General features: G+C 55.7%; 1 protein-coding gene across 5 annotated transcripts in view; it reads left to right on the top strand.

Annotated features, from left to right (window-relative positions):
• Positions 1–915: 915 nt before the first annotated feature.
• ARHGEF10L (Rho guanine nucleotide exchange factor 10 like) overlaps positions 916–22,762 on the top strand; it is a 40,803-nt gene continuing 18,956 nt past the window's right edge. The window contains exons 1-12 of one of the 5 annotated variants that reach the window (XM_054517137.1): positions 916–1,649; positions 7,240–7,300; positions 9,846–10,088; positions 10,922–10,949; positions 11,519–11,604; positions 11,786–11,869; positions 13,101–13,279; positions 14,662–14,778; positions 16,580–16,688; positions 20,323–20,429; positions 21,851–21,928; positions 22,003–22,182. In XM_054517137.1, the coding sequence (XP_054373112.1) occupies positions 7,273–7,300; positions 9,846–10,088; positions 10,922–10,949; positions 11,519–11,604; positions 11,786–11,869; positions 13,101–13,279; positions 14,662–14,778; positions 16,580–16,688; positions 20,323–20,429; positions 21,851–21,928; positions 22,003–22,182 (1,239 nt within the window). In that variant the 5' untranslated portion in view covers positions 916–1,649; positions 7,240–7,272. Of the gene's footprint in view, positions 1,650–3,517; positions 3,712–7,239; positions 7,301–9,845; positions 10,089–10,921; positions 10,950–11,518; positions 11,605–11,785; positions 11,870–13,100; positions 13,280–14,661; positions 14,779–16,579; positions 16,689–17,329; positions 19,840–20,322; positions 20,430–21,850; positions 21,929–22,002; positions 22,183–22,762 lie in introns of those variants that run through there. The other 4 variants (XM_054517136.1, XM_036396203.2, XM_054517138.1 and 1 more) reach the window with 4 other exon arrangements.

Raw genomic sequence — 22,762 nt, forward strand, 5'->3', positions numbered from 1 at the left:
CTGCCTGGAAAACCCCTGGAAAAGTCGCTCCTGAGGATTTTTGGGATCATTTCCTGGTTCTGCCCCACCCTGGTCACGGAGCTGCTCTGGGGGGGGGGATCCTATATCCAGAAATCCCAGCTGGATAATTCCCAGTGAATTCCCACATCCAGAAATCCCAGGCTGGATAATTCCCATGAATTTCTTATCCAGAAATCCCATCTGGATAATTCCTGTGAATTCCTCATCCCAAAATCCCGGGTTGGACAATTCCCATTAATTCCCCATCCCAAAATCCCAGCTGGAAAGTTCCCAGTGAATTCCCCATCAAAAATTGCAGGCTGGATAATTACTGGTGAATTCTCCATCTCCAAGTCCCAGTTGGACAATTCCCATGAATTCCCCATCAGAAATCCCAATTTGGATAATTCCTGCTGAATTCTCTATCCCAAAATCTCAGCTGGACAATTCCCAGTGATTTCCCCATCCCACAATCCCAGCTCAGATCATTTCCCGGTGAATTCCCCATCCCAAAATCCCAGCTCAGATCACTTCCCAGTGGATTCCCCATCAGAAACCCCAGGGTGGATCATTCCCAGTGAATTCCCCATCCCAAAATCCCCGGGTGGATAATTCCCGGTGAATTCCCCATCCCAAAATCCCAGCTGGACAATTCCCAGTGAATTCCCCATTCCAAAACCCCATGGTGGATAATTCCCGGTGAATTCCCCATCCCAAATCCCAGCTCGGATCCCTTCCCAGTGGATTCTCCATCCCAAAACCCCAGCTTGGATCCCTTTCCCAGTGGATTCCCCATCCCACAATCCCAGTTGGACAATTCCCGGTGGATTCCCCATCCCAAACCCCAGCTCGGATCCCTTCCCAGTGAATTCCCCATCCCAAAACCCCAGCTTGGACAATTCCCGGTGAATTCCCCATCCCAAATCCCAGCTTGGATCATTCCTGGTGGATTCCCCATCCCCGATCCCAGCCCGGATCCCTTCCCAGTGAATTCTCCATCCCCAATCCCAGCTTGGATCCCTTTCCCAGTGGATTCCCCATGCCACAATCCCAGTTGGACAATTCCCAGTGAATTCCCCATCCCAAAACCCCAGCTTGGACAATTCCCAGTGAATTCCCCATCCCCAATCCCAGCCCGGATCCCTTCCCAGTGAATTCCCCATCCCCAATCCCAGCCCGGATCCATTCCCGGTGGATTCCCCATCCCCAATCCCAGCCCGGATCCCTTCCCAGTGAATTCCCCATCCCCAATCCCAGCTCGGATCCCTTCCCAGTGAATTCCCCATCCCCAATCCCAGCTCGGATCCCTTCCCAGTGAATTCCCCATCCCAGATCCCAGCCCGGATCCCTTCCCAGTGAATTCCCCATCCCCAATCCCAGCCCGGATCCCTTCCCAGTGGATTCCCCATCCCCAATCCCAGCCCGGATCCATTCCCGGTGAATTCCCCATCCCCGATCCCAGCCCGGATCCCTTCCCGGCGCGGATCCGCGGCTCCCCGCACGCCCGGCCGATCCCCTGGAATGATCCTCTGGAATTTCAGGCTCGGCTGGAGCCCGGCCCCGCTCCCGCCCGGCCCCGCCCGAGCCCGGCCCGGCCGCGGCCGCTCCGCGGGGAAATTCCCGGCGCGCTCCCGCTTCTCCCAGCCCAGGTGAGCTTCTTTTGGGATGGGGGAGGCTGGAAAACCGGGAATGGGTCGGGAATGCGCGCCCGGGGGGGGGTCTGGAGGGGCGGATTTGGGCTGTGTGCATCCCTGATCCCAAAAAACCAACCAGGAAATGGTTGGGTCCAAAAAAACACCTGTGGGAAAGGGCTGGATCTGAAAAATAAGAACTGCAGGAAAGGGTTGGATCTGCCCCAAAAAGCTGCAGGAAAGGGTTGGATCCCAAAAAAACCCTGTGGGAAGGGGTTGGATCCCAAGAAAACACCTGTGGGAAAGGGTTGGATCCCAAAAAAAAAACCACCTGTGGGAAAGGGTTGGATCCCAAAAGAAACCCAAGCAGTGGGAAAGGGTTGGATCCCAAAAGAAACCCAAGCAGTGGGAAAGGGTTGGATTTGCCCCATAAAGCTGGAGGAAAGGGTTGGATCCCCCAAAAAAACCCTGTGGGAAAGGGTTGGATCCTAAGAAAATAACTGCGGGAAAGGGCTGGATCCCCCCCCCAAAAAAAAAGTGGGAAAGGGTTGGATCCCAAAAAACCTGCGGGAAAGGGTCGGATCCCAAGAAAACCCCAAAAAAGCACCGGGCAAGGGTTGGATCCTAAGGCTGATCCCCTTGGGAGATGGAGGATCCAAGGTCTGGAATTCCAGGATTTTTCCAAGGGGTTGGAGCCACCCCGAAATTCGGGCTCATCCCAAACCCCAGCTGTGCTCTGCTCCCCACGGCCGCTCCAGAGGGGGATTTTTGGGATCAGCATTCCCACATCCCAGGAGGCATCCCCAGGTCTGGGCTGGGACAGGAGGGTTGGAAATAAGGTCTGGAAAAACCTGGGAAAATCACTGTAATTCCCAAAAATCACTTTAATTAAAACAAACAAAACCAAAAAAGCCTCCAGGAAAATAGCTGTAATTCCCAGGAAAAAACTCCAGAAAATTCACTTTAATTCCCAAAAAACTCCTGTAAAATCGGTGTAAATCTGGGGAAAAATAACAACTGTAAATGCCAGGAAAATTTGCTGTAAATCCCAGGAAAAATCACTGTAAATCCCAGGATAAAACCCCCGGAAAATCACTTTAATTCCCAGGAAAATCACTTTAATCCCGGAAAAAACCTCCAGAAAAATCACTTTAATCTCTGGGGAAAAAAAACAAACCCAAACTCCCCCCCAAGCAAACAAACAATAAACTAGGAAAATTCACTTTATTTCCAGGAAAAAAAAACTCCAGAAAAATTACTTTAAATCCCTGGAAAAAGCTCCAGGAAAAGCACTCTTAATTCCCAGGAAAAAGAAAAAAATAAATTCACTTTAATCCCAGGATAAAAAGCTCCAGAAAAAAAATCACTTTAATTGTCAGAATAAAAAAAAAATAGGAAAAATCAGGAAAAATCACTTTAATTCCCAAAAAAAAAAAAAAAAAAAAAAAAAAAAAAAGCCAGGAAAATTTCCTTTAATTCAGAAAGCCCCATGCACGCTTTTGCTGCTTCCCAGAAATAATCCGGGAAAGGTTTTCCCTCCCAAAACCTGGAAAAGTGGGAAAGGCAGGAAAAGAAGGAAAAGGAAAAGGAGGAAAAAGAGGAAAAGCTGGAAAGGGAAGAGAAGGAAAAGGAGAAGCTGGGAAAGGAGGAGGAAAGGAGGAAAAAGAGGAGAAGGAAAAGCAGAAGAAGCAGGAAAAGGAGGAGCAGGAAAAGGAAGAGGAGGAGGAAAAGGAAGAAAAAGAGGAGCAGGAAAAGCAGGAGAAGCGGGAGGAGGAAAAGCAGGAAAAGCGGGAAGAGCAGGAAGAGGAAAGGCAGGAAAGGAGGAGGAGGAGGAGGAGGAGGAGGAAGGGGAGGAGGGAAGGCGATGATTCCCAAATCCCGGCATCCCTCGCTCCGCTGGACGCGGCTCCGGGCCGGGCCCGGCGCTCCCGCCGGGATTTGGGAATCGCGGGCCCAGCCCCGGGAGCCGGGAGAGCCCCGGGAGGATCCCGGGACCCCGCGGGCAGCGGATCCCGCCGGGAGCGGCCATTCCCGGCCCGCGGCCCATGCGGACACCGAGCGGCGGCCGCGGCCTGCCCAGGTCAGCGCATTCCCGGCCCCCCAAATCCCGGGATCCGCCCGGGATCCCAGCCCAGCCCCGAGCTTCCAGGGATTCTCCCGGCTGCCCTCTGCCCCAGCCACCCCCGCTTTTCCTGCCGCCCCTGCTTCCCAAAAAGCCAGCCCCAAATCCCGGGATCCAGCCTCAGATCCCTGGATCCAGCCCCAAATCCCGGGATCCAGCCCCAGATCCCTGGATCCAGCCCCAAATCCCGGGATCCAGCCCCAAATCCCGGGATCCAGCCCCAGATCCCGGGATCCAGCCCCAAATCCCGGGATCCAGCCCCAGATCCCTGGACCCAGCCCCAGATCCCTGGGTCCATCCCCAGATCTCTGGATCCAGCCCCAAATCCCTGGACCCAGCCCTAAATCCCTGGATCCACCTGGAAATCCCCATTCCCATCCATAAATCCCTGCATCCACTCCCAAATCCATGGATCCACCCAGAAATCCCCATTCCCACCCCAAATCCATGGATCCAGCCGGAAATCCCTGGATCCACCCCCAAATCCACGGATCCACCTGGAAGTCCCCATTCCCACCCCCAAATCCCCATTCCCACCCCAAATCCCGATATCCAGAGGTTTTCCCATTGGGATGAGCTCTCCCCTCCCCACTGTCCCAGCCCTTCCTGCTGTTATTCCCGCTCGAAAATTCCCAGATTTTCTCGAAGGATTGGATTTAAAACTCCCAAAAAGCCAGGAATGGGAATTCCCGTCGGTAACAAAAATAAAGGGAATTTTGGGACAAATAAAGGGGATTTTGGGACAAATGAAAGGAATTTTTTTTGGTAAATAAAAGGAATTTGGGGGAAAAATAAAGGGAATTTTTGGGACCAAATGAAGGGGAATTTGGGGAAGATAAAGGGGATTTTAGGGAAGATGATTATTTATTTTTTCCTAGTTATTCATTCCTGGTTATTTATTCCTGGGATCAGCAGCAGGTTGGAGCCGATTCCCGGCAAATCCCACTGGGATGGATCCCGAATTTCCTGCTGGGATGGATCCCAGATTCCCTGCTGGGGTGGATCCTGGATTTCCCCCCAGTGTTCCCAATCCCTGATCCAATCCAAGCGGGATCAATCCAGATCCATGGGATGATCCTGGGATGGATCCGGATCCCTGAGAGGATCCCAGGGCAGATCTGGACCCGTGGGATGATCCCAGGGTGGATCCAGATCCACGGGAAGGGCTCAGGATGATCCTGAGATGGATCCAGAGCCTTGGGATGATCCCTGGGATGGATCTGGATCCCTGGGATGGTCCCTGGATGATCCCGGGGTGGATCTGGATCCCTGGGATGGTCCCTGGATGATCCCGGGGTGGATCTGGATCCCTGGGATGGTCCCTGGATGATCCCAGGGTGGATCTGGATCCGTGGGATGGTCCCTGGATGATCCCAGGGCGGATCCATCAGTGTCTCCCCCAGGCAGCAGCTCTGGTGCCAGGGATAAAAATATCCCAGGATAAAAATACCCTGGGATGGGAGAGGCCAGGCCGGGCCGGGGTTTGGATCCCGCTGCTCCCGGGGCTGCGCCTCCTTGGGAATCTCCATTCCCAGGGATCTTCCCGTCCCAGCATCCTTGGATTCTCCTGCATCCCCTTTTTCCTGGCCCACTTCATTCCCATGGATCCCGCTTCCCATTTTTCCTCTCCTGATTCATTTCCATGGATCCCTTGCAGCTCCCAAAACTCCACATCCCCAGGGATGATTCCCCATCCCCACATCCCTGGATTATCCTGAATCCTCATTTTCCTCTCCCGATGTATTTCCATGGACTCCCGCTTCCCAGTTTTCCTCTCCTACTTCATTTCCATGGATCCCCAGCAGCTCCTGGGAATCTCCATTCCCCGTTCCCATCCCCCACCCCTGGATTTTCCCGCTTCCCACTCTTCCTCTCCCTGTGCATTCCCACAGATCCCATTTTTCCTCATCCCATGGGATCCGTTTTGCTCCCGGGATGTTCCCACTCCTGACTGTGCAGAACACTCTGGGAAAAATCCCTTTTTCCCTTGGATCCATCCCAATCCCAGGATTATTTTGGAGGCCTGGGATAAATCCGGGCTGGGCTGGGCTGAGCTCAGCGCTCCAAACGGGAGTGACCTTTTCCCTGGATAAATTTGGGATGGGCCGCGATTCCCGCTGGGAGAGGGACCCGGAGCGGGAAGGGGCTGGATCCCAATCCTGATCCCAATCCCGGGGTTGTTTTTCCTGAGGATTCCCAACTTTGGGGCTTTTTCTGGAGCTGCAGAAACTGGGAATTCTCGGTGTCCCAGGAACCTCCGGCTCCGGAACTTCCCTGGGGTTTGGGGGATTCTTCCCCTGGTTTTTCTGGATTCTTCTGCTGGGATTTTGGAAATTCTTGTCCTGGTTTTTGGGGATTCATCTCCCGTTTTTTTGTGGATTGATCTCTTGGTTTTTTTGTGGATTCATCTCCTGGTTTTTGGGGATTGATCTCCTCAGTTTTTGCGGGTTCATCAGGCTTTTTTGGGGATTTTTCCTCCCAGTTTTTGGGCATTCTTCTCCTGGTTTTTTGGGTATTCTTCTCCTGGGATTTTGGAAATTCTTCTCCCTTTTTTTTTTTTTGTGGATTGATCTCTTGTTTTTTTTTCTGGATTCATCTGGGTTTTTTGGGAGATTCTTCTCCCAGTTTTTGTGGATTGATCTCCTTTTTTTCGGTGGATTCCTCTCCTGGATTTCTGGCTCGCTTGGCGTCGCATCCAGAGGGAAAATTCCCAGGTTGGATGACCCAGGAGAGGTTCCCACTACAGGAAAAGAATTCCAGGAGGGAAGATCCCAACCTTTCCCGGGATCATCCCTTGGGACCATCCCAAGGCTCCGTCCTTGCTGCCCTTCCCGGTGCCCTCCAGGCGCTCTCGGCTTTCGGGGCGGATGCTCCATCGATCCCTGCATCGATCCCACACGGATTCTGCCACTTCCCGCCCTTCCCTGGGAGCAGCATCCACAATTCCCGGGATAAATTCTCCCTGAGCCGTTCCCAGCTCCCTGTCCCAGCTGGAGCCTGAGTTGGATCCATCCTGCTGGAGCCTCCTGGTCCTTTCCAGGGCTGGGATTGGGGCTGATCCCCCTTTCCCAACCTTTTTTCCCCCTTTCCCAATGCTTTTTCCCCCTTTCCCCCTTTTCCAACCCTTCTCCCCTTACCCAACCCTTTTCCCTCTCTCCCAATCCTTTCCCAACCCTTTTCCCCCCTTTCCCAACTCTTTTTCCCCCTTTCCAAACCCTTTTCCCCCTTTTCCAACCCTTTTTCCCCTTTTGCAACCCTTTTCCCCTTTCCCAACCCTTTTTCCCAATGCTTTTCCCCCCTTTCCCAACGCTTTTCCCCCCTTTCCCAATGCTTTTCCCCCCTTTCCCAACCCTCTTCCCCCTTTCCCAACCCTTTTTCCCAACCCTTTTTCCCAACCCTTTCCCCCCCCCCTTTCCCAACCCTTTTTCCCCCCTTTCCCAACCCTTTTTCCCCCCTTTCCCAACCCTTTTTCCCTGTTTTCCACAGGAACGCCCCTGGAGCAGCTGAGCCCCCCCCGCCATGGCCTCGCCCCCCCCGCCTGCAGTAGGTACTGTCAGCCTCGGCTTCCACAGTTTGGGATTTTTGGGGATTTTGGGAATTTTGAGGCAGCCAGGCCGGGATGGGAAGGAGGGAGCAGCACCCAGGGTATCCCTGATTCCCAGCTGGAGCCTCTCAGGGTTGGGAAAACACGGAGGGATCTTGGATCCTGGGGGCTGCTGGTCCTGTTCTCTGTCCCTGGTTCCCCGATTCCCTGTTCCCTATTTCCCTGCCTCCCTGATTCCCTGATTCCCTATTTCCCTGTTCCCTGATTCCCTATTTCTCTGATTCCCTCTTTCCCCATTTCCCTGATTCCCCATTTCCCTGTCCCTGTTTCTGTGGTTGCCTGATTTCCCTGATTCCCTATTTCCCTCATTTCCTGATTCCCTATTTCCCTGTTCCCCTATTTCCCTGATTCCCCGTTTCCCTATTTCCCTGATTCCCTCTTTCCCTGGTTCCCTGATTCTCTATTTCCCTGTTTCCCTGTTTCCCTCTTTCCCTGATTCCCTGATTCCCTATTTCCCTGTTCCCCTATTTCCCTGGTTCCCTGTTCCCCTATTTTCCTATTTCCCCTGTTTCCCTGATTCCCTGTTTCCCTGTTTCCCTGTTCCCCTGTTTCCCTGTTCCCTGGTTCTCTGCTTCCCTCCCTCCATTCCCAGTGTCCGTTCCCTTCCCTCCCCTTTTCCTCCCCCTTCCCTCCCTTTCCCTCCATTCCCTGTGGGTGTCACAGCCTGGCCAGAGAGAGGGGGGAGGCTGGAGGAGCTTCCCTGTGCGTTGGTCTGGGAGGTGTTAGGGAGGCAGAGAGGAGGAATTGTGAACAAACGGCCGAGAATCCGCACGATGGGGTCGGAAGAAGCCGATGGGGTCGGAAGAAGCCGATGGGTCGGGAAGAAGCCGATGGGTTGGGAAGAAGCCGATGGGTTGGGAAGAAGCCGATGGCATCGGGAAGAAGCCGATGGGTTGGGAAGAAGCCGATGGGTTGGGAAGAAGCCGATGGCATCGGGAAGAAGCCGATGGGGTCGGAAGAAGCCGATGGCATCGGGAAGAAGCCGATGGGTTGGAAGAAGCCGATGGGTTGGGAAGAAGCCGATGGGTTGGAAGAAGCCGATGGGGTCGGAAGAAGCAGATGGGTCGGAAGAAGCCGATGGGTTGGGAAGAAGCCGATGGGGTCGGAAGAAGCCGATGGGTCGGGAAGAAGCCGATGGGTCGGGAAGAAGCCGATGGGGTCGGAAGAAGCCGATGGGTTGGGAAGAAGCCGATGGGTCGGGAAGAAGCCGATGGGGTCGGAAAGAAGCCGATGGCATCGGGAAGAAGCCGATGGGTTGGGAAGAAGCCGATGGGTTGGAAGAAGCCGATGGGTCGGGAAGAGGCCGATGGGTCGGGAAGAAGCCGATGGGTTGGAAGAAGCCGATGGCATCGGGAAGAAGCCAATGGGGTCGGAAGAAGCCGATGGGTTGGGAAGAAGCCGATGGGTCGGGAAGAAGCCGATGGGTTGGGAAGAAGCCGATGGGGTCGGAAGAAGCCGATGGGTTGGGAAGAAGCCGATGGCATCGGGAAGAAGCCGATGGGTCGGGAAGAAGCCGATGGGTCGGGAAGAAGCCGATGGGTTGGGAAGAAGCCGATGGGTTGGGAAGAAGCCGATGGGTTGGGAAGAAGCCGCTTTCCTGGGGAGACGCTCGCCCCGAGGGGTCTCCTCGATCGCCGCTCCTGTGCAGTGTTGGATTGAGCGGCCGCTCAGGGGCACCGAACAGGCCAGGGATACAAAGGGGTCCCAGTAAAATGGGGGCTTCTGCCCTGGAGTCCATGGTGCCAATCCCCCTTTCCCTCCTCCATCCCTTCCCCTTTTCCATCGTCCACTTCCATCCCCCTTCCCTGGATTTTCCCTCCCCATTCTCCCGCTCCATCCCCTTTTTTTCTCCCTCCTCTGTCTCCATCCCCCTTCTCATTTTCCTCCCCCTCCATCCACTTTGCCCCCTCCATCTCCATCCCCTCCTTCCTCCTCTTCCTCCATCCCCTTTTCCCCCTCAAACTCTGCCCCATTCCCCTCCATCTCCTCCATCCCCTTTTCCTCCCTTTTCCTCCTCCATCCCCTTTTCCATCCTCCATTTCCATCCCTCTTTCCTGGTTTTCTCCATCCCCATTCTCCTCCTCCATCTATTTTTTTTCCCTTCTCTTCCTCCATCTCCCTCCTCTATCTCCTCCCTCCCCTTTCCCTTCATCCTCCTCCTCCTCTTCCTCCACCTCCATCCCCCTTCTCCCTCCCACTTTGTCTCCATCCCCTTTTCCATCTCCACCCCCTTTTCCTCCATTTCCTTTTTCCATCTCTTCCATCTCCTGCATCCTCCTTTTCCCTTCTTTGTCTCCATCTCCCTTCTCATCTCCCATCTCCATCCCTTTTTTTCCTCCATCCCTTTTTTTCCACCTATCCCTTTTTTTCCATCCATCCCTTTTTTTTCCTCCATCCTCCTTTTCCATCCCCTCCCTTTCCCCACCCCATCCCCGTTTCCCACTCTCCCGTGCCCCATTCCATGTTTTCCGTGCCCGTTCCCGCGCAGGATCTCCCCCGGATCCCCCCGGCCCCGCGGGGATGGAGGAGCTGGGCCAGGCCTTCGACTTCGAGGACAGCGAGGAGGAGGAGGAGGAGGAGGGGGAGGACGAGGACTCGGATTCGGGAGCTGATCCCTGCCCTGATCCCTGCCCTGATCCCTGCCCTGATCCCGGAGCCGATCCCGGAGCCGATCCCGGTGCTGACGTCGCTCTCCAGGCGCCCCCGCGCCGGCGGCGCCCACCCAGCTCTGGTGAGGAGCATTCCTGGCACTCCTGGTGTGGAATTCCCAGTATTCCCTTGCGGAATTCCCGGTATTCCTGGTGTGGAATTCCCGCTCATTCCCGGTGTGGAATTCCCACTCATTCCCAGTATGAAATTCCTGCTTATTCCTGGTATGGAGTTCCCGGTATTCCCCTGTGGAATTCCTGTTCATTCCCGGTGTAGAATTCCCAGTGTGGAATTCCCCCTCATTCCCAGTGTGGAATTCCCCCTCATTCCCAGTATGAAATTCCTGCTTATTCCTGGTATGGAGTTCCCAGTAATCCCATGTGGAATTCCTGGTCATACCCAGTGTGGAATTCCCAGTATTCCCATGTGGAATTCCTGTTTATTCCTGGTATGGAATTCCCGGTATTCCCATGTGGAATTCCCAGTATTGCCAGCATGGAATTCCCACTCATTCCCAGTATGAAATTCCTGCTTATTCCTGGTATGGAGTTCCTGGTATTCCCGGTGTGGAATTCCCAGTATTCCCAGTGTGGAATTCCTGGTTTATTCCTGGTACAGAGTTCCCCGTATTCCCATGTGGAATTCCTGATCATTCCCAGTATGGAATTCCTGCTCATTCCCGGTGGGGAATTCTTGGCCATTCCCAGTGTGGAATTCCTGCTTATTCCTGGTATGGAATTCCCAGTATTCCCAGTGTGGAATTCCCAGTATTGCCAGTATGGAATTCCTGCTCATTCCTGGTGGGGAATTTCTGCTCATCCCTGGTATTCCCATGTGGAATTCCTGCTCAATCCCGGTATTCCCGGTACATCCCGGGGTGCCGACACTGTTTCTCTTTGCTTTCCTTCCCCGCAGAAGGGCTGGAGCCGGAGACCCAGGAAGGGTGAGTGGGATTTGGGGGCATTTAGTGGGATTTCCAGGGAATTTTGGGGGTTCTGGTGGGATTTGGGGCATTTAGTGGCATTTCCTAGGAGTTTTGGGGTTCTGGTGGGATTTCCAGGGAGTTTCCTGGATTTCCAGGGAGTTTCCTGGGATTTTGGGGGGTGTCAGGAGGTTTTGGTGGGAATTCCGGGAGTTCTGGTGGGATTTTGGGTCCCCTGATGGATCTTTGGGATCTGTCCCCTCCGTTTGATGTCGCAGCTGCTGCCGTGCCTCAGTTTCCCCCAACTTCCCTGCATTTCAAAGGGCTCTGACAGGAGAACTCTGGGATTTTGGGATCTTTTCCATCATCCCTGAGCGTGTTGGCAGAACAGCCCTAAAAACCTGGGATGACCCTAAATCCTGGGATCCCAAGGAGCAGATGGGGGGGAAATTCCTTTAAAAAAAAAATTCCTTATTTTGTTCCTGTGGTGGGAATGGGGGTGACAGCGGGCGGGAGCTTTGGGAGCCCCCGATCCCAGGGGGTTTTCCCCCGATCCTGAGGGATTTTTTTTCCCTGGAATGTTCCCGCAGGATCCCGGCACAGGTGAGCAATGGCGAAGCCGGAGGAGATTCCCAGATCCGGACCCGTACCTGGAAGAGGGAGAGCATCTGTAGAGGTGGGGAAAGGCTGGGATAACCCCCGGGATAACCCTCGGGATAACCCCTGGGATTAACCCTTGGGATAACCCCTGGGATTAACCCTCGGGATAACCCCTGGTGGGCTCGGGAATGTTTCTGCGCCTCGTTGGGGTCCTGGGCTGCTGATCCCAATCCCAATCCCGATCCTGGTGTTCCCAGGGGAGCGTTTCTCCTTCCCAGAGGTGGAGGACGAGGTCATCTACGACGATGTTCCCTGCGAGGGCCTGGATGTGGATCAGGACGGTACGGGAACGCTCTTCCTGCTTTTCCAGCAGGGAGCTGCCTCTTCCTGGTTTTCCAGGGGCCCCCATCCCATTTTCTGTCAAGAAGGAGAGTCCCATCCTCCAGGAGGCTGTGGGTGGGAATAACCAGGGAAATCCCGGGATCTGGGGGATGGAGCTGCTCCCAGAGGGCTGCAGGACCCTGAGGGTTCCAGAGAATGGGAATTCTGGAGTTCTGCACTAGGATTCCCCAATTCCCAAAATTCTCCTTCCTCTCCTTCCTTCCTCATTCCCCTTCCTCTATTCCTCTCATTCCTGTCACTCACAGGGGATCAATCCCCCCTGGATCCATCCATGCATCCCAACTCCCTTCCAAACAGTCAAAGCCCAGAATTCCCATGGCTTGGGAGCACAGGGAAAAGCGGGAATGGATCGAGAATGGAGCAGGAAAAGTGGGAATGGGAGTGGAGCAGGAATGGGAACGGAATGGGAATGGAGTGGGAATTGAATGGGAATGGAGCAGGAATGGAATGGGAATGGAGTGTGGATGGAATGGGAATGGAGCAGGAATGGAATGAGAATGGAGTGTGGATGGAATGGGAATGGAGTGGGAGTAGAGCAGGGATGGGAATGGAGCGGGGATGGAAATGGGGCGGGGATGGGAATAGAGTGGGAATGGGAATGGAATGGAATGGAGTGGGAATGGGGATGCACTGGGAATGGGGTGGGAATGGGGGTGCATTGGGAATGGGCGGGAATGGGGATGCAGTGGGAATGGGTGGGAATGGGGGTGCACTGGGAATGGGGATGCACCCGGAATGGGGATGCATTGGGAATGGGTGGGAATGGGGGTGCACTGGGAATGGGGGTGCACTGGGAATGGGTGGGAATGGGGATGCACTGGGAATGGGGATGCATTGGGAATGGGGATGCACTGGGAATGGGGATGTACTGGGAATGGGTGGGGATGGGGATGCACTGGGAATGGGGGTGCACTGGGAATGGGTGGGAATGGGGGTGCACTGGGAATGGGGATGCACTGGGAATGGGGATGCACTGGGAATGGGTGGGAATGGGGGTGCACTGGGAATGGGGATGCACTGGGAATGGGGGTGCACTGGGAATGGGTGGGAATGGGGGTGGACTGGGAATGGGGATGCAGTGGGAATGGGTGGGAATGGGGGTGCACTGGGAATGGGGATGCACTGGGAATGGGTGGGAATGGGGATGCACTGGGGACTCCCGGCCGGCAGGCGCGGGGCTGATCTACGCCGAGGTGCAGCGCGGGGAGGGGACACGCCTGGGGCAGGACCTGGGCTGGAGCTCCAGCGAGTTCGAGAGCTACAGCGAGGGAGAGTCCGGAGAGGAATCCCGGCCGGAATCCCGGCGGGACGCGGAGCCGGCCAAGCTCCGCGCGGCATTCCAGCCCAAGGTACCCATCCCTCTGGAATCCTCCTCCTTCCCTTGGAATCCTCATCCATCCCTCTGGAATCCTCATCCATCCCTTTGGAACCCTCATCCATCTCTTTGGAATCCTCATCCATCCCTTTGGAACCCTCATCCATCCCTTGGAATCTTCATCCATCCCTTTGGAACCCTCATCCATCCCCTTGGAATCTTCATCCATCCCTTGGACCACTCATCCATCCCTTTGGAACACTCATCCATCCCTTTGGAATCTTAATCCATCCCTTGGACCACTTATCCATCCCTTTGGAACACTCATCCGTCCCTTGGAACACTCATCCATCCCTTTGGAACATCTATCCATCCCTTTGGAACACTCATCCATCACTTTGGAATCCTCATCCCGGCTTTTCCCAGAATTCTCCGGCGTGGAGGCACCAGAGCATCCCACAGATACTGCTGCGTTTTTCCTGGAATTTTCTTTCCGGTTTCCTCTTTCCCTTTCAGTTTTCCCCCTGCTGGAGCCTCTCCCTGCCTTTCCCTGCTCCTGCTGCACTCCCTGCTAAATCCCAGATGGAATTTTGGGATTCTGCTGCCTGTTCCTGCTGCTTTGGGATGATTCCTCCTGCTTTTGGGGCTGTCCATCCCAGCTGGAATTCCGGGATTTTTGGGATGATTTCTCTGGCTTTTGGGGCTCTCCCTGCCTTTCCCTTTGCTGCATTCCCTGCTCCATCCCAGCCAGAATTCCAGGATGATTTCTCCCGTTTCTGAGCCTCTCTCTGCTGCTCCTGCATTCCCTGCTCGCTTCCAGCTGGAATTTCAGGATTTTTGGGATGATTCCTCCTGGTTTTGATCCTCTCCCTGTCTTTCCCTGCTTCTGCCCTCCCTGCTTGCTCCGAGATGGGATTTTTGGAATGATTTCTTTCATTTTTGAGCCTTTCCCTGCTGTTCCTGCATTCCCTGCTCCATCCCAGCTGGAATTCCAGGATGCTGTTGCCTGATCTGTGCTGCTTTCCCTGCTCCTGTTGCATTCCCTGCTCCATCCCAGCCAGAATTCCGGGGTCATTTCTCCTGTTTTAGAGCCTTTCCCTGCTCCTGCTGCATTCCTTGCTCCATCCCAGACAGAATTCCGGGGTCATTTCTCCTGTTTTTGAGCCTCTCTCTGCCTTTCCCTGCTCCTGCTGCACCCCCTGCTCCATCCCAGATGGCATTTCAGGATTTTTGGGATGATTCCTCCCATTTCTGAGCCTTTCCCCGCTGCTCCTGCGCTCCCCGCCTGCTCCCAGCCGGAATTCCGGGCTGCCGCCGCCATTCCCTGCTCCTTTGGGATGATCTCTCCTGTTTTTTTGCATTTGCTGCTTCCTGGGATCTCTGCTCTGCTGCTCTCCCGCTTTGCTTTGGGCTCAGCTCTCTCCAGACCTCCATAAACTCAAGGAAAAATGCGCCAGGACTAAGCGGGAGCTCCTGGCTCTGAGAGTTGGGGGGAAGGAAATGCAGGAGCTGAAGCACAAATCCGATTGGAAGGTACCGACCCCGACCCGCATCCCGAAATTCCCCAAACCCCCGGCCTGGGGGGGGATAAAATTCCCTCCTGGAATGGATCCAGGCTGGGCCCGTCCCGTTCCTGTCCCAGAAAATCAGCCTGGAGCTGCTGGGGTGCTCTGCTCGTGTCCAGGGGCTCCTGGGGCTTCCCGGGACATTGGAATTCAGGGATTCAGGGATCCAGGAACGAGTTCAGGAAGAAAATCACGAGTTCAGGAATTCAGGAAGTAAATGATGAGTTCAGGAATTCAGGAAAAAATTCAGGAATTTGGGAAGGAGTTCAGGAAGAAAATGATGAGTTCAGGAATTCGGGAAGAAAATGATGAGTTCAAGAGTTCGGGAAGGAATTCAGGAAGAAATTCAGAAAGAAAATCAGGAGTTCAGGAATTCAGGAAGGAATTCAGGAAGAAAATGATGAGTTCAGGAATGTGGGAAAGAATTCAGGAATTTGGGAAGGAGTTCAGGAAGAAATTCAGGAAGAAAATGATGAGTTCAGGAATTCAGGAAGGACTTCCTGAAGGAATTTACAAGGGAAGGAATTCAGGAATTCAAGAAGAAATTCAGGAATTCAGGAAGGAGAATTCAGGAAGGAGAATTTTGGGAATTGTGGAACCTCAGGGCTGAGCCTTTTCCACCCCATCCCATCCCATCCCAGCTGGTATTCCATGGGGTGGAACTGCTGGGATTTGGGGTAGAGCTGTTAGGTTTGAGGTACAACATTGTGATTTAGTGTAGAACTGTCAGATTTGGGGTGCAACACTGGGATTTAGGTTAGAAACGCTGGGATTTGGGGCAGAACTCTCAGATCCGGGGTGAAACCCCCGGATTTGGGGTGGGAAAGGCCGATCCCCCTTTCCCTGCCCGGCCCCGCTTGGCTGCGCCGCACGACCCCGCTCCGGCTGCTGCAATCCATGGGGGATCCCAAGGATCCGGGGGGATCCAGGGGGATCCCGGAGCCCTGGCCCTGTGCCTCCTGCTCCCAGCTGGGAAAACAGGGACTGGCGCTCCAGGGATCTTCCTGAGGGGCTGGATCCGGGAGGGATCCTGGGCCTTCCTGATCCCTGAGGTCCCTGTGCTGATCCCTGTGATGATCCCTGAGATCCCGGTGATGATCCCTCAGATCCCTGTTTTCCTTGTTATGCCTCTGATCCCTGTTATTCCTGTTATTCCTGTTATCCCTGTGATCCTGGCGGTCTTATCCTATCCCTGTTATCCTGATGATCCCTGTGGTCTTTGTGATGATCCCGGTGATCCCTGTGATGATCCCTGTGATCCCAGTGATCATCCCGCTGATCCCTGTGATCCCTGAGATTCCAGTGACCCCTGTGATCCTTGGGATCCCTGCAATGCCAGTGATGATCCCTGTGATCCCGCTGATCCCTGTGATGATCCCATTGAGCCTTGTGATCCCTGAGATCCTGGTGACACCTGTAATCCCAGTGATGATCCCAGTGATCCTGTTGATCCCTGAGATCCCTGCAGTGATCCCTGCAGTCCCAGTGATCTCGGTGATGATTCTGGTGAACCCTGCTGATCCCAGTGATGATCCTTGTGATCCCAGCGATGATCTTGGTGATCCTTGCGATCCCTGTGATGATCCTGATGATCCCTGTGCTGATCCCTGCGATCCCAGTGATGATCCCACTGATCCCTGTGATCCTGGTGCTCCCTGTGATCCCAGTGATGATCCCTGAGCTGATCCCTGCAATGATCCCTGAGCTGATCCCTGAGCTGCTCCCCAGGCTGCTCCCTGCAGTGATCCCGGATCCCCTTCCCGTTGCAGGTGTCGCAGCTGATGCGGGCGGCGCGCAGCGGCACCAAGGACGGGCTGGAGCGCACGCGCATGGCGGTGCTGCGCAGGGTCACCTTCCTGCAGCGCCGCGACGGCGCAGGTGAGGCACCGGGAACCCAGCCCCAGGGAACCCCAGATCCCATCCCCAGGGAACCCCGGACCCCATCCTCAGGGAACCCGATCCCCATAGAACCACAGGGATCCCATCCCTAGGGAACACTGGATCCCATCCTCAGGGAACCCCCAGGATCCCATCCCCAGGGAACCCAATCCCCAGGGAATCCCATCCCTCTGGAACCAGGGGGTCCCATCCTTATGGACCGCAGGAATCCCATCTCTATGGAACCAGGGATCCCATCCCCAAGGAATCCCATCCCTGTGGAACTGGGAACCCCATCCCCAGGGAACCTCCAAGATCCCATCCCCAGGCAATCCCATCCCGCCAGAACCTCCGGGATCCCATTCCCAGGGAACTGGAGATCCCATCCCTACAGAACCCCAGGAATCTCATCCCTCTGGAACCAGGGGATCTCATCCCCAGGGGAACCTCTTGGATCGCATCCCCAGGGAACCTCTGGGAGCCCCATCCCTATGGAACCCCAGGGATCCCATCCCCAGGGAACTGGAGATCCTATCCCTACAGAAACCCAGGAATCCCATTCCTCTGGAACCAGAGATCCCATTCCTCTGGAATCCTGGGGATCCCATCCCCACAGAACCAGGAGATGCCATCCCCAGAGAACCGCAGATATCCCATTCCTCTGGAATCCTGGGGATCTCATCCCCATGGAACCAGGAATCCCATCCCGCCAGAACCTCCTTCCCCTTCTCCCGCCTCATTCCATGGCTCTGGAGCTTCCCAGGATCTCTGCAGGCTCCAGCTCCCTCCTTTTATCCTTCAGGGATAAACCGGCAGCACCCGGCTGGTCCTTGTGTTTTTCCTTCAGGATTTTGTCCCTCCAGGATTTCTTTCCCTGAATTCCCAATTCCCACAGGGTTTCCCATGGATTTTCTTTCAAGATTTTCCCCTTGAATTCCCAATTCCCAGGGCCTTTCCTGTGGATTTTTCCTTAAGAATTATTTCCCTGAATTCCCAATTCCTTGGGGTTTTTTCTTGGGTTTTTCCCTTAGGATTTTCCCCCCAAATTCCCAATTCCCGGGAGATTTCCCGTGGATTTTTCTTTCAGTATTTTTCCCCCTGAATTCCCACTTCCTCAGGGGTTTTTCCCTCAGGATTTCTTTCCCTGAATCCCCAATTCCCAGGGGCTTTCCTGTGGATTTTTCCTTCAGGATTTTCCCCCCTGAATTCCCAATTTCCAGAGATTCCCCATGGATTTTTCCTTCAGGATTTCTTTCCCTGAATCCCCAATTCCCAGGGGCTTTCCTGTGGATTTTTCCTTCAGGATTTTTTCCCTTCAGGACTTTTTCCTCTGAATTCCCAATTCCTGGGACTTTTCCTGACCCAGCCTTGTCCCACAGGAGATGGGGAGTGGGAAAACCAAACCTGGAGCTGGGAGAAGCCATTGGAGAAGGCGGATTTTGGGAATCCTGATCCCTCTCACCTTTCCCAGTTTTTTCCTGGATTATTCCTTGTATTTGGAGGTTTCCTTTGTTCCCACTCACAGCTCGCTCCCTTTTTCCATTTGGGATAAAACAGCCACTCCACCCAGCAGCACTGGGGTTTCCCTTAGATTTTTCCTTCAGGATTTTTTTCCCTGAATTCCCAATTCCAAGGGGGTTTCCCTTGGATTTCCCCCTCAGGATTTTCCCCCTGAATTCCCAATTCCCAGGAAGTTTTCATGGGATTTTTTCCTTCAGGAATTTTTCCCTGAATTCCCAATTCCCAGGAGGTTTTCACTGGATTTTTCCTTCAGGATTTCCCCCCTGAATTCCCAATTCCTCAGGGTCTTTTCTCGGGTTTTTCCCTCAGGATTTTTCTCCTGAACTCCCAATTCCCAGGGAGTTTCCCTAAGGATTTTTCCCTAAATCCCAGTTCCCAGGGGGTTTCCCTTGGATTTTTCCCTAAATTCCCAGTTCCCAGGGGGGGTTTTCCTGACTCTTCCCTGTCCCGTAGGGAATGGAGAGCAGGAAACCCAAACCCCACAGCCCAGCAAAGCCCTTGGAGAGGGCGGTTTTTAGGGAATCCCCATCCTGCTCCCCTTTCCCATTTTCCTGGATTATTCCCTACATTTGAAGCTTTCCTCGGGCTCTTCCCACTCCTTGCAAACTCCAATTCTCTCCTCCCGTTTTTGGGATCAAACAGCCGCCCCCCCCCCCCAGCAGCACCGGGGCTGTCCTGGGGTTTTCCCTGTGGGTTTTCCCCTGAATTCCCAATTCCCGGGGCCTTTCCCTGTCCCGCAGGGGACGGGGAGCGCAGGAGGAGCGCGGCCGAGGCGGAGAAGCCGCCGCGCTCCCGCCGGAGCTCCCGGGTTTCCCTGGAGCAGCCCGGGGCAGGTAGGATCCAGGGGAGGGAGGTAGGATCGATCCCGCTGGATCCCAGCGCCTGGAGCTTCCCGGGGGATCGGCCGCGTGTGTCCCCAGCATTCCCGGAGCATTCCCATGGCATCGGCTGCGTGTATTCCCAGCATTCCCATGGGATCGGCTGTGCGTGTTCCCGGCATTTCTGCAGCTTTCCATGGGATCTGCTGTGTGTTCCTGGCATTCCCAGAGCATTCCCATGGGATCAGCTGTGCGTGTTCCCGGCATTTCTGCAGCTTTCCATGGGATGAGCTCTGTGTGTTCCCGGCGCTCCCATGGGATTCGCTGAGTGTTCCTGGCATTCCCAGAGCATTCCCATGGGGAATGTGTGGTGTCCCGGCATTCCCGTGGGATCGGCTGTGCGTTCCCCGCATTTCCATGGGATTGGCTGTGTGTTCCCGGCTTTCCTGCAGCTTCCCATGGGATGGGATCGGCTGTGTGTGTCCTGCCGTTCCCGCCGTTCCCATGGGATCGGTCCCGCCGTTCCCGCATGGCCAGCGCGGCTTTGGGGCGCGGCAGTGCCGGGAGAGCATCCCCGGGGAGGAGGAGCCGAAATTAGGGAAGGAAAAGGTCCCCGCAGCCCTTCCCTCCCTTCCTCCCTTCCCTTCCTCCTTCTCTCCCCCAGCCCTTCCCCTTCCCGGGATTTCTGGCCCGGGATGGGGCCGCGGCCATGTGGAGGCGACGGCCGCGCTCCCATCCCACGTTTTCTTTGGCTCATCCCGAGCTTTCCTTGGCTCGCTCTCCCTCCTCCTCCTCGGCTGCTTCGGCCTCGGGTAAGGGCCGCCCGCTCCGGCGCCTCCCGCTTTTCCTGCGCTCCCGGCTCCTTCTCCCGGCTCCTTTTCCCGTTTCCCGGTGTCTCGGAGCGAGGACGAGGCACGGTTCCCGCTGTTCCCGCTGTTCCCGCTGTTCCCGGGTCGATTTTTGGGATGGGGACCCTCCCTGTCCCCTCCCCGTGGCGCTGTCCTGGTCCCCATTGCGGAACTTCCCACTTTTCCCGGCTCCTTTTCTCGTTTCCCGTTGTCTTGGAGTGAGGACGAGGCGCTGTTCCCGCTGTTCCCGGGCGGATTTTTGGGATGGGGACCCTCCCTGTCCCCTCCCGGTCCCATCCCCGCTCCTGCCCGGCTCATCCCGGTGTCGGGTGACCGCTCTGGGATACCGGGAATACCGGCAGGAGCGGGGCTGCGCCTCCGGCCCCGGAAGGCTCAGTTTGGGTCAGTTTGGGTCAGTTTGGGGTTTTTGGTGTTCCCGTGCCGCAGGGGACTCGGAGGAGGAGGACACCGGGTTCCTGGAGGTCACCGTGTCCGACATGAGGCACCCCCCGCCCGAGCTGGGCCCCGCGCCCGAGGGGCTGAGCCCGCAGCAGGTCCGGGATCGCCCGCGGCCGGGGCCTGCCCGGCATCGGGGCTTGCCTGGGATCGGGATCGGGGCTTGCCTGGGACTGGGGGCTTTCCCGGGATTGGGGCTTGCCTGGGATCGGGATCGGGGCTTTCCCGGGATTGGGGCTTGCCTGGGATCGGGATCGGGGCTTGCCTGGGATTGGGGCTTGCCTGGGATCGGGATCGGGGCTTTCCTGGGATCTGGGATTGGGGCTTTCCTGGGTTTGGGGCTTTCCTGGGATCTGGGATCAGGGCTTTCCCAGGATCTGGGATCAGGGCTTTCCTGGGATCAGAGTTTCCTTGGGATTGGGATCGGGGCTTCCCTGGGATTGGGATTAGGGCTTTCCCGGGATTGGGTATTTCCTGGGATCTGGGATTGGGGATTTACTGGGATTTGGGCTTTCCTGAGATTGAGATCACGGCTTTCCTGAGATCAGGGCTTTCCTGGGACCTGGGATCGGGGCTTTCCTAGGATTGGGATCAGGGCTTTCCCAGAATCTCTGGGGACTGGGGCTTTCCCGGGATTGGGGCAGGGGGGCTTTCCCGGGATCTGGGGGGGTCCCAGCGTCCCCCGGGCCCCGTGATTGAGCAACAGGGAAATGCCGAGTCAGCAGGAACGGCGCTGCTGAGTCAGCGCTTCCGCAGGGCTGGGGCTGGTTCCCTTTTCCTGGGATTTGGGGCTGGGGGATCGCGGCTGAGCCCCACAGGCTGGGCCTGCCTTTCCCCTCTTCTGAGATTTTGGGATCAGGGCTGTCCCTGCATTTCTCTGGTCCTGGGATTTGGGATTTTGGGATTATGGCTGTTCCTGCATTTCCCTGGTCCTGGGATTGGGGATTTTGGGATTATGGCTGTTCCTGCATTTCCCTGGTCCTGGGATTGGGGATTTTGGGATCAGGGCTGTTCCTGCATTTCCCCTGTTCCAGGATTGGGGATTTTGGGATCAGGGCTGTTCCTGCATTTCCCTGGTCCTGGGATTGGGGATTTTGGGATCAGGGCTGTTCCTGCATTTCCCCTGTTCCAGGATTGGGGATTTTGGGATTATGGCTGTTCCTGCATTTCCCTGGTCCTGGGATTGGGGATTTTGGGATCAGGGCTGTTCCTGCATTTCCCTGATCCCAGGATTGGGAATTGTCAGATCAGGGCTGTTCTTGCATTTCCGCAGTCCCAGGACTGAGGATTTTGGGATCAGGTCTGTGCCTGCCTTTCCCATTACATCAGGATTTGGGATTTTGGGATCAGGGCTGTGCCTGCATTTCCCCAGTCCTGGGATTTGGGACTGTGGGATCAGGGCTGTTCCTGCCTTTCCCCAATTCTGGGATTGGGGATTTTGGGATCAGGGCTGTTCCTGCCTTTCCCCTCTTCCGGGATTGGGGATTTTGGGATCAGGAGCCGTTGTGGTGCCCCGCAGGTGCTCCGGCGGCACATCCTGGGCTCCATCGTGCAGAGCGAGCGCAGCTACGTGGACTCCCTGAAGCGCATCCTGCAGGTGGGGGCCCGGCCGGGGCGGGACGGGGATCCCCCGGCGCGGCTCCCGCGATCCCAGCGCCGCAATTCCCGCAGGATTACCGGAACCCGCTGCTGGAGATGGAGCCCAAGGTGCTGAGCGCCCGCAAGTGCCAGCTGGTGTTCTTCCGGCTGAAGGAGATCCTGCAGTGCCACTCCATGTTCCAGATCGCCCTGGCCTCGCGCGTGGCCGAGTGGGACTCCAACGAGAAGATCGGGGACCTCTTCGTGGCCTCGGTGCGGGGACATGGGAACAACGGCCCCAAACCCCGCTGGGATCACAGCAAAAAACTGGGAATGGCCCCAGATCCTGCTGGGGTCCCAGCAAAAACTGGGAATGGCCCCAGGTACCCCTGGGGTCCCAGCAAAACCCAGGAATGGCCCCAGATCCTGCTGGGGTCCCAGCAGAAACCAGGAATGGCCTCCAAAATCCCCCTGAGATCAGAGATTGGGAATCACCCCCAAACCTCCTCTGGGATCTCATAAAAATCTAGAAACAGCCCCAAAATTCCTCTGGGATCCCAGCAAACGCCAGGAATGGCCTCAAATCCTGCTGGGGTCCCAGCAAAAACAGGAATAGCCCCAGTCCCTGCTGGTGTCCTGGCAAAGACTGGGAATGGCTCCAAATCCTGCTGGGGTCCCAGCAAAAGCCAGGAACGGCTCCAGTCCCTGCTGGGATCCCAGCAAAAACTGGGAATGGCCCTAAATCCCCCTGGGATCCCAACAAAAACTGGGAATAGCCTCCAAAATCCCCCTGAGATCAGAGATTGGGAATCTCCCCACAGCCTCCTCTGGGATCTCATAAAAAACCAGGAAT

The sequence above is a fragment of the Molothrus ater genome, chromosome 23 (genome assembly GCF_012460135.2).
Source record: "Molothrus ater isolate BHLD 08-10-18 breed brown headed cowbird chromosome 23, BPBGC_Mater_1.1, whole genome shotgun sequence".
Classification (NCBI taxonomy): domain Eukaryota; kingdom Metazoa; phylum Chordata; class Aves; order Passeriformes; family Icteridae; genus Molothrus; species Molothrus ater.